The 18,910-nt window shown below is 35.7% G+C and overlaps 1 protein-coding gene across 1 annotated transcript in view; it reads right to left on the bottom strand.

Annotated features, from left to right (window-relative positions):
* Positions 1 to 467: 467 nt before the first annotated feature.
* The window catches only part of ADCY1 (adenylate cyclase 1), a 362,236-nt gene continuing 343,793 nt past the window's right edge, over positions 468 to 18,910 (bottom strand). The window contains exon 20 of the mRNA XM_072598102.1: positions 468 to 18,016. Coding sequence (XP_072454203.1) covers positions 17,678 to 18,016 — 339 coding nt within the window. The 3' untranslated portion in view covers positions 468 to 17,677. The remainder of the gene's footprint in view (positions 18,017 to 18,910) is intronic.

Raw genomic sequence — 18,910 nt, 5'->3', positions numbered from 1 at the left:
CAACAAGAAAATTCTTTTAAAAGAAATTCAATAAGTATTTATTAGTGGGTCCAGAAAATGAAAGAACAGTAAGAAATGGAATGTAGTGCTCCATCACTGGAGAAATTTAAGCAAATCTGGATGATCAATTGTTGAGGATATTAGGGAAGGAAATCTTACTTAGGCAAAGATTAATCTAGACAAGGGGCTATTAACTTGGTGTCTATAACCTTGTTTATTGCAGAAAATATTTTGATAACCATTATTTCAGTATAATTGGCTTCCTTTGTAATCCTTTGTATTTTATTTTATGCATTTAAAAATCATCATTCTGAAAAGGAGTGCATAGTCTTTAGCAGACTGCCAAAGGGATCAATGACAAAAAGAAATGTTAAGAAATTTTGCTCTAAATGGTGTCTAAGGCCTGTACCAGCTCAGAAATTCTGAGGAATCCATGAGAATTGTTATTTCCCCAAAGAAAATAACTGTTTTTACTCAAGCAGATTTTCCTTTATTTTTGTTAAATTAGAGTCCAGAAATTATAATAGTGCAAACACTCAGTATAAAAGTTGCAATAAGAAATGTACATTCACATTTAACATTTCAGTCCATTCACTTTTTAACATAAAAATAGGACAAATATGCTCTTCTCAATTTAACAATCCTGAAAAAAGACTGGAAGATACTCTACAGTGTTCTATTTACATAAAAATAGACCCGTATTATTTATGCAAATCTATCATTAGAAGTTACCCAGTGATAACAAATTATTGTATTACTGAATAGATCTCTAGTATTTTCTTGTATATAAGCAACAGCAGTGGGTTATAGTAGTTGGAAAAAAATGACATTTTGCCCACTACTCTCTTCTTTAAAGCTATGAATATTAATTCATATTGTAGCTGAATATGTAAAGAGTCCGGAAAACTTCCATACCTCTTCTGCAGAGGTGGAAAAAAAGAGATGAAAATGGATTGACTTTCAATGAGAATGAAATTAATCTCTACAGGGGGATGTGTGGATATATCACATAGATTGCTTTAATTGTTGTGTTTGTGATTGCTATTAAAGAATGAAATCAACAATTAGAAAAAATGTAAAGTATTGATTAACCCCAAAAAACACCTATTAAAATTCAGTTCATTTGGGCATATGATATGTTGTAATGATGATATCTTGATCCTAAATTGTACAGAATAGCATCATTGTCCTGATTAAAACAATTAACCTTCATAGGATGAAAGGAAATTAATAGCTTAGTTATTTTGCACATGCTACATATCCTTAAAATGAAACAAACTATATTCCAAATGAATTGATAATTTCCCTATAATTTAATGCCAAAGTGTGAAATTGCTCCAAAACTTTCAGCATGTCAGCATCAAAGCATGCACAAGAATTTCGATTTTAACATTGCTAAAGGCAAAGTTGTATGACCCTCTAGGAAAGCCAAGTGCTTTGTGCTCTTATTGACATTCAGGGTAGGCAGGTACACCCTAATAAATGAACAGCCCCCATATAAGAATGTCCAGTCCAGACTATGCCAGGTGTGCATTCTACCAGAGATGAAGTGTTTTCTGAGCCATCATGCTACTTTCTTACCTATCGTTGAAGAGCCAGGTGTCTCGGGGGCTAACGGGGAAGGGAGTGTGGAGTTGGGGGGAGGGTTGGAAGAATTTTTGTGATGTTGCTATTTATAGTTCCTTTTAACCAGTGCTGTGGAATGACTTTTTTATAGGTATGTGGTCATAGAGAATGTTTAGGATCCCAGATTGATCTCTGAAAGCTCATTTATCCTATATTGTAGCAGATTAATAGCCAGATATGTTCAATAAATAGACTTTGGGCTATCCTTGAGACCTAACCAATATTTACATAATCATTTCTGTGTAAATAGATGTTCCAAGTTCTAAATTACTGATTTGGAATATCACCAATTTGGAATTGGGGACTAATGATTGGAGTTAAATTATTTCACAGAGGAATTCAATATTTACTAAAAAAAATGCACTAAATGATGAACTCCCCTGTCAGTTTACATTGTAGGATACAGACGTATTATTTTATATCTACCTTCCTTTCTCTTTGCTAGTTTTCTACCTCCTCAGTACTGAAAACATCTTGGCAAAGCTGCTCTGTCCATGTATTTTAGTCTAAAGTAAGAAAAGGGAATATGGAAATAAAAAAAGAAATAGCACAAAAAGAAAGCAATCAGAATATATTATAAATATATTACTAAACGTTTTAGGACAAAAATTACTTTAAAACAAAGCCCTGATGCTTTAATTCATGGATTAGATGTTAAGGTGCTATAAATCTATACTTGAAATGCCTCTGTAAATTGAAATGAGTGTAGAATTTCCCTCTCAGGCCTGCCATAGGCACATCCACTGGATGGTTTTCAGCTTCCATGTTACTGGAAAAAAAAATATGGCTTTGCCACATATGGAATTTAAATAGAGTAGGCCAATCATTTATTTTAGATTATTTTATGCTTAGGAGAAAAGGAAAGTGTCATTTCTAAGAGAAACATTACTTTATTTTATTGTTCCTTAGAAGATACACAAATAAAAATTCCTACTTTAATAGCATCTAATCAAATCATACATAATGAGCATTCACAGAACATTATATGTGTATGTACATATATACATATATCATATGTATATATACACATATATTACATCCAGAGGATTTGTCATACTCCTGTAAAGACAAGGAGGTAGAGGAAATGTTATGTTGTACTTTGAGACAAATGTGAACAATGATGCCCTCTGGTCTGTCCTACCAAAACATGAATGATATGTTTGGCAAAGCAGAGATGTTCAAGGGGGATGAGACTTGGTCCATGACATGGCCCCTGTCTAAGAGTGCCAACAGAGTAGCCTCTGGAAAAGCTCAGTGCTTTAAGGTCAATCTTCAGGTGCGATGTATTTTGCGGACATTGGTGTATAGATTCATAATAATAGTCAGTTTTGTGCTTAGTGCTCGTCCAAAGGAACAGTGATTTTCTAGAGAGTCCATTTGTATTACTTCCATTCTTAACTTCTCAATTACCAAGCAAGATTCATTGTTGTAGAAGAATGCCTCTGAAAATTGTATATTTCAAATAGAAAATTTCTATTTCACTTTGGCCATGTAAGTATGAGTGGGAAGTATATCCAATCCAAAATTTTAAGTTAGCAGTTATTGAGTAACTTAGGAAAAATTTGTGAATTTTTTTTTGGAGAGACAAATAAGATAAAATATTTTATCTCTGCCTTCTTTCAAAATATTAGGTATTAGAGACAAATGGATATATTTGTGATATATAATGGAAAGAGCCCTTACTGGTTCTGAAATCAGAAGACATGGGTTCAAATGCCATTGCTGATGCTTACTTCTTGTATAACCTCAAACAAGTCACTCTTTGGTCCTCAGTTTCTTCATTTACAAAATAGGAGAGGGAATGTGATCTAAATGACTTCTGAGGAATAATTTAGACAGTTATGATAATAAAAGGGAGATGGAGGTTGTTTCATTTTCCTTATGATAGTGGGCTATGTATCCAAATTGCTGAGACTCATGAGGAACTCTTTCATTTTGCCTTGTGCACGTATGTAAACACATGTATACATGTATTTGTGTATTCATTCTGTTCTCCGGCATATATAACAAGTGTTTAGATTTCTTTTTGGTTTGACTTGTGATTTGGATTATGATTATCTCAGTGGCGATAACTCCCAACTCATGATATGTAAACTCCCTGCACTCATTTTTATGGGCAATTCTCTAGTAGGTTACATTCTTAGAGGGTTGCCTAGGGCTACTAGGAAGTTATGTGACTAGTCTGGAGTCATAGAGCTACTAGGTTTCAGGGCCACTGTTGGAACTCATATCCTACTGAATTCAAGGCAGGTCCTCTGTCCATTCTACTATGCTGGCTTAAGAAATGTTGGGAATTGTATTAATGCTATAAATATATACAGAACAAAATCAAGCCTTTCCTAATTAACATTGGGGGAAAAAAAGTAGAACAAGGGAAAATCATGCCAATTAGCAATAAAACAACTAATCATTAAAATGCATGGTGGTTTTGGATTTATATCCTTTAGAACAAACTTTTTTTTTTTAACTGCCTTTGTTAGGAGACTTTGGAGGATGCCAAATCAAAAAGTGAAAACTGCAGTAGAGCAGCTGGTTGTGCTTACATGCCACTTATCAACTGATCAACTAATACTTTTATTAAATGGACTTATTTTTTTCAAATCAAAAAGAAACAGAAACATATCAAGTTAGTTTAAGGATCACTTTAGCATCTTGACTGGTTCTATGGATACAATCTTATTCAAAAATAAATCTCCTCTCAAATCAATTTTAATCATAGTAACAAAAATTTTTTGTTATTTTGCTGACCTTATATGGCACACATGGGAAACATTTCATTTAGAAGAATGTCTCCAGCTTACTAACTAGTTGAAAGGCACTGGGTGGAGTAAATTAGATTGGTACAAATTGTATAAATGAAGGTGATCATTTTTCATGTGTTAAAATATAAATCACATTCATCCTCAGCAAAAACGACAACCCAACATAATTTGAGAGAAACTGCTTATCACTTTGGTCTCATAGTACAGCCTCTTAAATAAGAAGGCAATTTGAGTAGGAGAACATAACTCCTTGAAGGCAGAGGGTTTTTTGTCTTGTTAGGTCATTGTTTCCCCTCCAGATGCACAGTGCCTGGTATATAGAAGGTACATGCTTGCTTAATTGAACTGAATTGCATTTTGAAACTATAATGCGAGAAATACCTTTTAACAGGAATATTTCATATTAGAAGTCAATTTGTTGAAAAAAGTTTAGCTATGTTTATGAAATGAAAAAGTGAAAAATCGTTTGTATATGTCTTGAAATATGCAAATAGTTCTATCATATACATAGATAAAATATGCTAGGAATGAATGGATTTTTTTTCTTTTACTTTGATTTGACATTCTGCCTATGGTCTATACAATTACTTTTACATAGGACAGGTGCATTTAAAAATCACTTAAGAAGGAAAGCATTTAATTGAAAAAACTTGTAATATTTGTGGAACTCACAAATAAAAAATAATTATATTGAAAACATGTTTTATTTTGGGTCATGTTCTTTTTTAGCATCAATGATGACACCTGGTTTTGTTATAAAATGGTCTTAGTTTCATTTGAATTCCCTGCCTTTAGTTGTCTAGCATTGTCTATTAAAGTACTTTTGCAGCCCTTTACATTCTTTAAGGTCCATAGCCTCTTCTCTCAGCAACAGTGTTTTTAAATCACCTTATCACAGTTGTTTCTATACTAGTGGCTCAGGTCCAGTTCAGCTGTGATCTGGAGATGGAAGGCAATAAATTAATGAACCACAGATAACCTATTTATTTTCCCCTACAAGTTGATGTGTGATCAAGTCTGTCTGGGTGATCAGCATTGATACTGAAGAAGGCCTAAACGTTAAGATTGATTGCTCTGTCATAGGTCAGTTTGGGAGACAGGTGTAGTAGATATGACCATTACCTTTTCCCCTATGAACTTGTCAGCTATGTTTATACCATCAAATCAAAGTAAGGAGGGGAGTAATGTTATGATTCATTTAATTAATTACAGTTAACATGGGTAATTATGTCCCTAAACCTTGTGTATCCTTAAGCACAGATCAGGCAATTGAAATTGCCTAGATAATTCCTTTCATTTACCATTTTGGAGACAAAAACCATTGTGCCTTCTAATTCTGTTACTTTACCAATCCTATTCCAGTTTTCAAATAGGTATCATTGTCCATCATCTTCAACCTCAGACAAATGCCTTCCATGATATAGTCATCAGATTGATCATAGATTCAGAGCACAGAAGACCAGTAACCAGCATTAGTCAACATCGAGAAAGTTCAATTTAAATGCTGGGTAATGTAACTGTGTATATCAAAGAGATGTGTAAATTAGTGGAATTCAAGAAACAATGTTGAAAGCACCTTTACTGTGAATCTTTCCCTAAGAAAAACAACATATATACAACCACTATACAATGTAGAAGCACAACATGGAACACAAGAAGTTTTGAAAGGCATAGGTTGTTCCATTTGAAGCACTTAAAAAGTTCAACACCAATTAAATAGCCAAAGCTTGATGATTAGGACCTGCTGTTTTGATCACAGTATATCCGTTGATATGAGACAGATGTAAAACATGACAGTGCTGCTCTAAAGACAGATAAAGGGAGGGGTCCCTTTATGATTTTAAAATCATTTACATTATTTGCTTGTTTCTTTTTTCCCCCAGAGGTTTCAGATGAACACATTTTGGATAAAATCCACTTCCTACACACTTCAGTAAGACAGATTGTGTTTGGGAATAGTCTTTATTAGTGCCCAGTGGGATGAGGGAAACAAAATGAGGCACAACCTATTGCTGTAGAAATATCTTCTGGCCAGTCAATCCAGCCTTCTTTATCATTAGCATTGGGATTTTTACCATAGATTTGGGATTTTAAAAGAATTGAATGCCATGGTGCTACATACAAAGAGTCAGTTAGGTATGGAAATTATGTTAAAAGAGAAGCAAAAATGATAATCGTGATTCAACGTTTTTTACCTTTTACCTTTAATTTGTATGGAGTGTTTAGGATTGCTTTTGCATAATTTCTCATACTTTTCTCATTACTTTCTTTCTTTTCTTTCCCTCTTTAGGCAGCCCCTTTCTGTCCTAGGCAGTTTTACTTATCTTTGGAGACTAGAAATCTAACCTTCATTTGTGCTTTGGATTTTACTCATCCGTTCCATCATCACTACTCTCCTCTTAAAACTCATGCTACTAACAGGGCTCCAGTGCAAGTGCACTGCTGGAAACGTAAAACTGAAGTAGGAGAACAGAATAAATCATAGTGGGAAGTAGGAAAGAATAAAACAGTCAGTGGATAGCCTTGTGTTGGTAGGGTGATACAAATGGTTGTGACCACTCTGACACGTACCAAACAGCTGTCAGGGCCTGACTTCTAGACTCTATGACAGCTCTAAGGTTCCTCTAAAAGTGTCAGGGAAGTTTGCAGGATTTATTTCAATACACTCTGGAGAACTTCCAACATCTGGTCTGAATCTGCATACATTCCTGAGATTCTACTATCTCTTAACCTTCTTAGAATATACTAGCTCACTCTTGAACTGGTATTTTCTTTGGACTACCCTAATTATAGCCCAATTCCAAAGGTAGTTCTAAGATAAAAACTTATACAAGATATAAAAACTCTTGTGGGACATAGGCAGAAATGACACTGTCCCTCCAAAGTCTGTTAGTGCCATTCACTGAGCTATAGGGCCAAATAGCATAACAACATTTGACTGCACCTACAGCCACAAAAGTAATTACATCAATAAATAAATCCAAAGCAGGTAACCAGATACCCCGCCCCCCCAAAGGGAAGAGATGCCTTATTTAAAAAAATCATGCCCTGAATTGACTACCCCATTATAATACTTCATTTTAGCATGTCATATTATATTAATCAATTTTGAAATACATATTTTTAAAATGGACATTGACCCTGGATTTTTTTAACACTTCATTAGATCTTATAAGTACAAATAAGTTGTACCTTCAAAGTGGTCCTTTTGAGATGTGATAATCATAATATAACTAAACTCAACTACTGGTCTAAATATTTTTGGAATGTATTGATTTCAAAGTATACATTACATCTTTTGGAAAAACCCAAACACACCCTCAAAAGCAGCAAATTTTCATCCTTTGAGGGAACATTTTTGGTACACAAAGCAACCAAAAGTTAATCAAAGATGATTCTGGTTAATTAAACTGGAAAGTACCATTTTTTTTTTCAGGAAGTGGTTTGGGGTTTAAAAAGGGAGATACAATTGATGATATTGATTTTCCTATGTATTTTTTGACCACAGATTGTGAAGTCAACTCTGTCAGAATTCCAAAACTTTAGATCTGGAAGGAGCCTTAGAGACTACCTAGAACAGTTCCCCTTATTTTACTGATGAGAAAATTTAGGCCTGTTGAGGCAAAGCCCAAGATCCCATAGGTCAGGTCAACCACAGAGTTAGGGTTTCAACCCAAATTCTCTGATTGACAATCACTTCTTTCCACTGACTGTGGATTCCTACTTTGAAGGGCAATACTCATTTTTTTTTGAAGGCTCAATCTTTATGATTAGCTTAGTGAAGAATTTTTTAAGTACAGTCCTAAAGCATAGTATATATTTCATTTATTTTCATGATGCAATTATTTTTGCTTCCTAAGATGAAAATTTCTAACTTATCAACAATGACAACAGTTAATAATATTCTTAATTTAAGCATGGTCCAATCCAAAATGGTTCTCCGCTCCCACCTTATCTTGTTACTTAAGAGCTTAGAAAGATACATGCCATTTAGATTGTAGATCACTGTTATATACATATGCCAGTGCTGAGAACAGAATTAGGAGCTTCCCTAAGCACCCATCTTAAATTTAGGGACAAGGGTTAAGTTCACAAGTAGGCAAATCATTTTGTATCTTAGGGACTCTTTCTTCATGTGTAAAATGAGGGAGTTGGGTCATTGTCTTTAAGATCTTTGTCAACTCTAATATTTGATGAACAAAGATACCCAAGTGGCAGCAAAGACAAACAGGGTATTATATTTACCCAGCCACTCTCTTTAATACATTGTCTCATGAAAGTAGATTAAACTTGGATAATTGAAACTTTTTGCTGAATATGCTGGAGCTTTTGGCAGAGACTGAACCATAGAGAGACCCTAGAGTAACTGTTTCATTAGGCATACTTTAAATCACAGAACAATGATACAGTGTCATATAATCAATATTTTTCATGATGAACTCAAAACTATTTTGATAAGAAAGATATCTCTCTTAACTTAGGTATTTGCACTAGAGAATACTTTTAAATTCCAACCTCCCTTCTATATTATAGTTGGACTTATATTCTACCTTGCTAAAGCAGGCAACAAAACTATTTTCTTTCTTTTTTTTTTTCATTAACAGTATAAAATCAGAGGCTCATGAGGAGTGGTAGAGAGACTAGACTGCAGCTCTGGGGGGAAAGAAATAATGCCAAAATGTTTTCATGTGGTTCTTTACTGGAAGCAAGTTTGAAAGTTAATTTGGGAGACTTTGGAAGCTTATAAACACAAGCTTCTCAATGGAAATTTAAATAGGAACAACTAATGAAAACTTTGAGCCAAATTCTGGCTTCCAAAATCCATGCCAGTTGGTTTAATATGAACTGTGCTCAGAAGGTCTGAATTTGTCTCTGCATAGAAACTGATGAGTGTGATTTTTTTTGTGTGTGTGTGTATCTGTATGTCAGTATGCATCCGTGTATATACACATGCAATGAGTCAGAATGTTTCTACCATATTTTTGTTTCAGATACAATAATTTATACCACTTCCTTGAACCAGCAGTACCTGGGTAACATCCCTACTTCTTTCTTTGATACTTGTCCAGTGTCAAATGAAGGAGTCCTCAAGCATCCAATGAATGTTTGCAATGTTTACATGATTAGTATTCCCATTCATTTTATGTTACAGTGTATAGAGTTAAATTTATTGCTTCTAATGATGGAAGGCGTGAAGTTTGAATAGATGGCTTTTACACTATGAATAATATGGATGTAACAATGAAATTATTGGCAGCAGGGGAGCTTTTTTCCCTGGGCTAGCATTTTCATTCAAAATTTGCTCAGTTGAATGCACATGCACAGACTGGGGACACTCAGTGTCAAAAATGATATGTTCAAGCACTTTAGAGACATCCTGGATTTTGTTTTGCTTTGTCACTTACATCAGGTATGAGTGGCATGCAAAGAGGAGCACAAAGAACGGCCATTTCCAAAGAGCTAGTCATCATCATGCAGGTGTAAAAACCTCTATTATGAAAAGCCATCAACATCCGTTAAAAGTGTGCCTGGTATGTGTGAGTGTGTGTGTGTGTGTGTGTGTGTGTCTGTGTGTATGTGTATGTGTGTGTGTATGTATGTGTGATGTCATTATTATGTGTGTGTTTTTGGTACAAGTGGACATGCAATTACCTATCACGGATAAACTATTTACAATTTTTTTCTCATAATAAACTCTTTAAAGTGAATAATACATTAAAGGCCAGCATTTGTACATTAACACTGTACAAGATTAAAAATAAATAAGGCAATATCATACAAGTTTATCACAAATTAAAAAATGTTGCTTATCACTGCAATACAAAACTCCAAAGAACATTATGGCTAAATAGTGCTCCTGTTACAACAGGGCCCATACAGAGCTTGGAATTGCTGATGATAAAGGAAATAGTTTGTTAAAGTGAACATACTCGTGCGAATCACTCACTGATACACATTCCCCTTTTCCAGGAATGGAAATCCTGTTGTTTATGCTCAACAGCTTTGAGCTTCTGGTCTGTGGCACCTACTAGTGTGATGTCAAGAGGCTTTTGTGTCTGCATACATTCTAGGCTGAATGGCCTATTGAGTCAGATTCCACAACAACTTGAGCTCTTTTCTAGGATGCCATTAGACATCATTGCCCCCATTAACTGTTAAGGCTAAATTCACTCTTTAGGGTCACTAGGCTACTGTTTTAGTGCCCTAGAACAGTCATGTACTGGAAGAGCTCTTTTTGCTTCCAAAAATGTACCTAAAGAACTCTACAAACATTAGCAAAAATGGAGTCAACATATTTTTACATGACCTCTTCATTTCTTCACCTGTGGCCACAAATGCACACACACATGCACATATGCACATGCACACACACACACACATCAATACACACACGCATTCATCCAACCATACACCTGAATTGACCAATTGGGAATGATGGGAGCAGGGAAGAGAGAGAACAGATCTGTGATTTCATTGGCATATGGAATTCCCAGCAAGGAGATGCTTTACCAATGCAGATTGGTACCTGGTCCATATATTACAGTCTTAGAGAGCTACCTGGGGTGCTGAGAAATAAAGTGACTTGCCCAGGGTCACATAACCAGTAGGTGCCAGAGGCAGGATTTGAACCCATGTCTTACTGATTCTGAAGCCATCTCTCTAACCATTATGCAACACAGCCTCTCTGACCAACAAATTCAATCAAACCACCAATTAATTCTATAAATGAGTGACTCCTTTGTTCCTTCTTCCCCCCCAGTCTTCCTCTCTCCCTCCCCACCCCTCCCTTCCTCCCTTTCACTCTATTCTTTCTGGAATTAATAGGCTACATGTTCTCAGAATGATTGAATTAGTTGTTTTTAAAGACACAACCATAGTCTCTGTATTGGCAAAATATTAACACACACACACACGCAAAACATCAAATATGACCATATAACAGGCTCTCTGAGATTTTAGGAAGAGCTAAATGTAAAACAAACCAAGAAAATTGTAAGGGGATGTGAATGTATTCAGCCAAACAATAGCTGCTATTCTAATGCTCAGGAGAGACATTTGCAGAGAAAATATATACAGTTCATCTATTTGAAGTATTCTGTTCATATTTGATTTAGTATATAAAACTCTTGGAACTATTTATTCAAGAACTTCATTGAATATTATTTTGTAGTTTTGAGATTATAAAAACTTGGTGGGAAAAAGTGCTGAGAGAGATTAATGGTTTGCGAATAGTCCCAAATATAAGGAAGGAGGATTTGGGACAGGAAGGATAGAAGAACAAATAAAAGACTGAAGAGTTCTTCTCATCTTCTGGTATAAAGATATTCATCATCACTATCATTTAAAGAGAAATCATGCAAATGAGAGTGAAACATTGTGCTTGCAATAAACAATCCTACAAAAAACATCATCAGAATTGGCACCTATTTGGGGAGGATGGGAGGGCTTCCTCAAACTGGAATGTTTTCTAGGTTTCAGGAATACAGATCAACTTAGAGGGGTTACTCCTGTCCTCTGAATGATCTGAATGTCATGACTATAAGGAAAAGAATACTCCCTTTGACAGGGTTATAGCAAGAAGAACCAGTCCATTAAGTCAGAGTTTGAATTACAAAGAGCTGTCATAAATCTCACGTACAGTGGGTGGGGTGGAGAGGAAGATACAATTAGGTGCTACAAAGAGGTGGAAGAAATTTGAGCCCTAGTGCTAGGTTGCTGGTGTCAGGTGGCTGAGGTGAAAAAGGCAACATTGCTGACTCTGGTGGGTAGCCCAGGATCCAAGCCCCACTTACAGAAGGACTGTACTACCCAGCCCTGACTGCCTAGAGAAGTTGCTGCCTTGTTCACCTGTGCCCTCCACAATATGGGGTTGGGGACCATCTTAAGAGATATGGCAGAAACCCTGAACAACCCCAAAAGAGTAGGGTAGGAATTCCCCAATGGGGCATAGGAGAGAAGGAATTCATTATTTCCTATCTCCATGCTTTAGCCTTTTTTTCTACCTTTTATTACAAAGTTTCTACCACTAAAATATGCTATGGGAATATATTCTCATTGTTAATAGAGGTATTACAACAGATGGTACATTTCCCTATTGTTGATATGAATTCATGCATTTGTGGACCATGTCAGATTGTTCATTATAATTATATCCTCTTCACAAATACAGTTCATATGAGTTATAGGCAGAAAGAATGTAAAAAAAAAATTCCAAGAACATGTGGGTGAAAAGAATTAACTTACTGAAATAAAATTAAGAATAAAATGGGAAAACATAATATAAGGGACTATTGTTCTCTAAAGAGGGATCCACCATAAAAAATGAAATATCAGATATCAACTCTACTCTTCATCTGAATTAACTTGAGCAAACAATTCTTAAAGCCCCCCAAAAAAACATATTTGGTTCCAAATACACCTTTGTGGTCTCTGCTGAACCCCTCTTGCTTAGGTGGACTCCAATTCTGGCTTCTTTTGATCAGACTTTTCCTACTACAACTCATGCTCTGATGTTGAAGAATCCTTCAATTGAAGTATCATGGGTCAGTTTCCTAGATTTTACTGGAAATCACTTACACACACTTAACCAGAGCATCCTTTGGTACAAATATGCCACTATCGTTACCTATTCCCTTGGACAAACTTCTTGGCTTTGAAACTGGTCATTTTTGTATGTCTGTTTTAATAGGATCCCAAATAATCTGACTTCATTAACACTTCTTTTCTCTATCTACCCATGTAATTTCCCACATGAACAAATTCTTCTGGCACTTATATTTAAGTTTGAATCCTTGACTGGATCCATTCATCCTTAAAGACTTTTTCTGGTTCAGATGAACTCTTCTACCCACACATTTAGGGAGGAAAATGAAGTCCAGTTGGTTAAGCGATACTTCTTCCCTCAAGAAATCATTTCATTTTTTTGTTCACATAATCTCTCCTGAGCATCTAAAGCTGGGACCCTGTAGGGTATCAGAGTAAGGACCAAATACTTCCACAGAGAGAATGCACCAATTACTTAGGTTTGTCAAGTTCTACTAGTATTTTCCGAGTTTTGTTTTGTTTTTTCTGAATTGTGGAACATACTGTGATTCTATTGAAGACCCTCATTTTTAATAAACTCTAATGAACTAAACTTTCTTTGCTAAACTCTATGATGAATTCATTTATTCAACAGCCATTCACTGAGCACCTACAATTTGCAAGGCACTGTGCTAGGCACTGTAGGGAATAAAAAGATGAATATGACAGAATTCATGCCCTCAAGGAATTTACAATTTATTAAGCACTACTCCTATTTTCACCCTGACTCCACATTACAATTTCCTCTCCCCAACTTTCAAAGGCAGAATGACCAAATGGAGTTCTCAAGGTAAAACCATCTTAAAGAGAAATGAACCTGAATTGATTTGTTTTACCCATGAACATGCCTTATCTACTAGTTGGCCACCAAACAACAGAACTCTCTGGAACAAGTATCCCAGAAGAAGTTTGTTTTCAGGAATAGAGACACCATTCTAAGTTATACAGTATATGGTCTAAATTATCATGGGCCATCAATAAGAAAAGCCATGGTAAGAAATGTTCCCTTCCCTCTTCTTTCCTGTCCCATGCATTCTTGATCACATTTCTTTATAGAACTTCCCATTGGTGTATTGATTACCTGGTTGCTCAAGAATCATAAGGGCAATGTTTTGACAGTAGGGGTGGTGATAGTAATGGTGGTAGCTGGGGAAGGAAAGTAACCCTGTAGATGATATGCTACCACACATGCTTCCCGATACCTGACAATTTTCTAGTTGCCACCTAGGATGCCCATCTTTACAGACAAACATGCTAAGTTGTGCTATAGGACCCAAATATTTCTCAGAGGCTGAGAGAACTCTGTGTGGGAGTTTTAGCTCCATCTGAAGTTACAATTCCATCTAGAAGGTATGTGTTCTTTTAACACTGTAACTTCAAGTTGTACAGCTTTATTACTATGGCTCCAAAATGGGATTACTGTAGTGAACACAAGATCTTTCTTAGGGACTTGACATTAACTACTATCTGTTCAAATGGATTAGCATTTTTACCAAATCAAAGTATCACAGAAGAGTTTGAAGGAGAATTGGGATTCAAATCTTAATTTTATTACTTACTGACTGTGTGACCTCAGGCGAGTCACCCATCTCTCTCTGCCTCATTCTTTTGTGAAATGAGGGAGGTGAACCAGATCATCTTTAAGGGCCACTGCTATGGATATTCTGTGTGATTTATTTTGATTTCTGCAACCCTTGATCACATTGATGGTAATGGTTAACATATTTATTGCTCTGACCCACTTTTCATCTTTCATATCACCAATCTAGTGTTTCCTGGATATTATGGTCAGATCACACTTGAAATTTACAATTTCTCCCTGTATTTCTTTTCCATCAGGGACCCTTAATGTGCTCTCTGCTTTTGGAAGGTTATAAAATCATTGGCACACAGATCTTGAACTATAAGGGAATTCAGAGGTCTTTTACTTCAACCTCATCATTTTAAAGTTGAAGAAAAAGAGGGTCAAGGAGGTCAAGTTACTTGCCCAAGGCCTGATCTGCACAAGTTCTATAACCCATCTCTTAGGTTAGTGGTTCTCAATCATTTTAGTCTCAGAACCCCATTACACTCTTAAAAATTATTGAAGACCTCCCACCCCCACCCCCAGCTTTTGTTTTTATAAATTATATCTTTCAATACTTGCTATGTTAGTATTACTATAAAAACAGTTATGACCTTATGGACCTCCTGGAAAGGTATCAGAGACTCCTAGGTATCCTCAGACCATATTTTGAGAACCAGTGGTAGAGATGAAGGGACTTTTTAAAGAAGACAAAGTAAATGCTCAACCAACATTCCTTGGAGTACCTCAGGTGTTTCCAAGGAGTGCCAGCAAAGTGTTGAATCTCCTTTAGTATCTCTCACAAAATTATCTTAAAATAAATACTTCCCTTATTTTGTACCCGTTGTGGTCTCTACCATCTCTTGCATAAATCCTATCTTGAACCTTCATTGGTTGTTAACATCACTAAATGGGGTAATCTCATGTGCTTGATTTATATCAGCCTGATCTGGAAACTCAGGAAGTCTGAGTAGGCTTACAAAAACCAGGCAGACATTTGGCACTTAATGGGAATCCCATTTTCTAGGATTCCTTTTGATTCCATGCTTTCCTGATTGATTTTGCCTTCATATACTTTGATCACATATTGGCATATTACATATCCTTTTTCATAATTTCCTTGTTGCCTTCATGTTTGCATTCTTGAATTCCTCCCCAAAAGCATCTAGGATCATTTGTCTTCTCATTCTTAACCATAACAATCTGGACACTAGGAAGATCATTCCTTCTGCTACTTTGCTCCTAACATAAGTCAGCAGAAGCCTCAGAGATATCTTTAGATCCAAATGAATTCAATAGAACCTCTTCTACCAACAAGCTAGAGAGTTGTAATAAAAAAGACTAATCTTGAAAGCCCACAAAATATGAATACTATTCATTCAAAAATCTAGACCTTTCAGTGTACCTATCCTAAAAACACAAAACTCTAAAGAAGACTATGCATACCCTTTAGTGAAAGAAAAGTTTCCATGAATATTGCTAGAATTTTTGAAACATTAAGTGGTAGGATTCAGCTGTAGTTCTCTGATCTCCTTCTGGCAATAACTTAGGACTAGTGCTACCACAACCGTATTTGCTAGTACTTCTCCTATAGACTCTCTAATCTTCATAAATCTAGACCCCGCTTAACTCTCTAGATCCTTTATATTTTTCAGATGCTCCTGAATTTAGATAACCTACTTTTCTCTTGGTTCTAGCTAACTCATTGGTTCTATTGCCCATAGTTCTTCCCTTCCTCTGAATACCCTCTGACCTTTAATGAAGTTTATAAGTCTAAAAAGATACATATATCAAATTCATAAAAATAAACCGCCATCACTTTCTACTTTAACATAGAATTCTGTAACTTTGGGATAGAGCACTGCTTTCTGGTCTTAAAATAATTTCCTTATCCTAAAATTGTCTGTTCAGAAAGATTAGGAATTCTAGACAAACAAGATGTCTGATAACATAAACTTCCTAAATGCTGTGTGTTTGTTTTTCTCCAAAACAAAACAAAATAACATATTGTTCAACTCATAAGAACTTAAAAATCATACATTGAAAAGATGAGAAATGAGATTTGTCTCCTTATTTACTTTGAACAATAACATTGGACATTAAAAATGAGTCTGGAGGGTTTTACAAGAAGCAAAAAGTCATCGAAGTAAAAAAAATCATTGGCAAGTAATACAAATATTATTACTGACGTTTATAGAAGGTGATGAATTGGTATGAAGCCCCTCAATCTCTAATCCTTAGCAAAGAGCTTCTTTTGGAAGAAATCCATTAGTAACAAACAGTCATGCAGAAGGAAAAGGGGTTGCTAAATATTATTGGCCTATTGCTGTACCTGAAGCATGGTACCTCTGGTTTGATCTGAACCCTGTGATTGATCATGGAGCAACCTCTGGGCAAAGATGCTTAGAGATGGTTCAAGTATTTGTCAGTATTCCATCAAGGTCCTGAGATCAGGCATTTTTTAACCTAATTTTGACTTATTGTATTAAATGTGATGCTGATTGGATGTCTTCCAGGGTTGTAAGAGGCAAGTTAGAGTGAGCAGATGCAGCTGTTTTGGAATTGGCTTAGTTCAATCTTGGATTAAACTGCTGACTTTTTTTAGGCTTGTTTATTAATTCAAACTCTGAGCAAAACTTTCACTGTTCTTGCTATAATTCCAGAATATGTTCCTAAGATCCCGTATCATATCCTCATCAAAATTTTAGGCCCAACTCTATCCAAACAATAATGGATATGAAGATGTGACATAGCTCCCTTATGCCATTGCAAATAAGATTTAAATAAATACATGTATCTACATAAATTTTTATGCCTATATATAGGAGAGTGAGTGTATATGTGTTTATATAGAGTTAGGATATATACACACATACATTATCATTTACACACACCTCTTAAGTATACCATTTACCTTTTTTAAAATTCCAAGAAAATTTCCTTGTTTTCAGAAAATCTGCATTATTCTCGTCCTAACACAATTGTTAGCCCTTGTTGCTTCCATTCCAAGGTTTCTTCTATGGAGCTTCCTGGCTTTCTTTGGTTGTGTTAGATTGGATCCATGGTTGATGCCACAAGCTATGACCTTAAATCTCATTGGCAAATATACATGCTTTCTGAGTTCACTTGCAATGGCACTCATCTAGGCTTCTTTCACAGCTGGCACAGAAGGAAGGTAATGGAGCGTTGGATTGGTATGGGTGCCGGCTGTCTGCAGGGCTCCAATCCCAGCTTTGACTGAAAAGCCAGCCACAGATGAGACAGAAGGGCAGCTGGTGCCCAGTTTTGTCTGAATGTTTGATTTCCCATATGGATACATTTTCCGTTCCAAGTTTAAGGACCTGATTTGAGAATTACTTCCATTTGCTTTTCCTTCCAGAAAATAGGTCAACATTTCACCTTTTCCCTTGACACTGACTTTCCCTCGACATGTAAATTCATAGCTACACCGCTTTAATAACCGGTGGACTTCTTCTGTGACCTGTTGGCAAAAAGAATTAAGGGTCATTCAATAAGCATTTACTTACTATATGTTAGGCACTATGCTAGGCCCAAGGGATGCAAGGCAAAAATTGTTGGCACTTAAAAAGCTTGGATTCTACTTGGGGAAGTAGACAGCCTATTCACAGGTAAGTGAATGGAAAATACATACAAAATAAACACAGAATTTGGGAAGATGGTTTCTTATCAATGATAAATATCCATTTTATCTTATTCATCTTCATGTTTTATCTCTTATTTTTATACTACCTTCATTTACAAATATACATTGCTTTCTCCTCCCCTTCCCAGACAGTTACATGTTGCAAACAGTAAGAAGGGGAGAGAGAGAGAGAGAGAGAGAGAGAGAGAGAGAGAGAGAGAGAGAGAGAGAGAGATTTCAGCAAGACTAAGCAACACTAATCAACACGTTAACCAAAGAATATGGCAAAATATGCACCTATAACTATCCATCTCCACAAGGAAGGGAAAAAGGTATATTTTCTCATGTCTTCGTTGGAGCTAAGCTTGGTCATTATAATATCACATCTTTCAGTTTCCTGTTTTTTCCATTTCTATTGCTGTAATAATTATATATTAAGTCTCTGACTTTGGTACTATACTTATATCAGTCTTCTCATACTTCTATGAATTCTTCATATTCATTATTTTTTAAGACACAGTTATACTCCATTATTCATATACCACCTTTCATTTAGCCATTCCTTAATTGATGGGTATCTGATTTACTTCTAGTTCTTTACTACTAAAAAATAAAAGTTTGGGTAGGGATATTTCAATGCGTATAAGATTCCCCTTTTTGTCTTTGATCTGCATGAGGTATATGCCTAGAAATGGGATCTCTGGGTCAAATGTCATATACATTTTATTCATT

This window comes from Notamacropus eugenii, chromosome 3 (genome assembly GCF_028372415.1).
Source record: "Notamacropus eugenii isolate mMacEug1 chromosome 3, mMacEug1.pri_v2, whole genome shotgun sequence".
Taxonomy (NCBI): domain Eukaryota; kingdom Metazoa; phylum Chordata; class Mammalia; order Diprotodontia; family Macropodidae; genus Notamacropus; species Notamacropus eugenii.
Note: the sequence above shows the minus strand (reverse complement) of the source record. Positions and strands in the feature narration are given on the sequence as shown.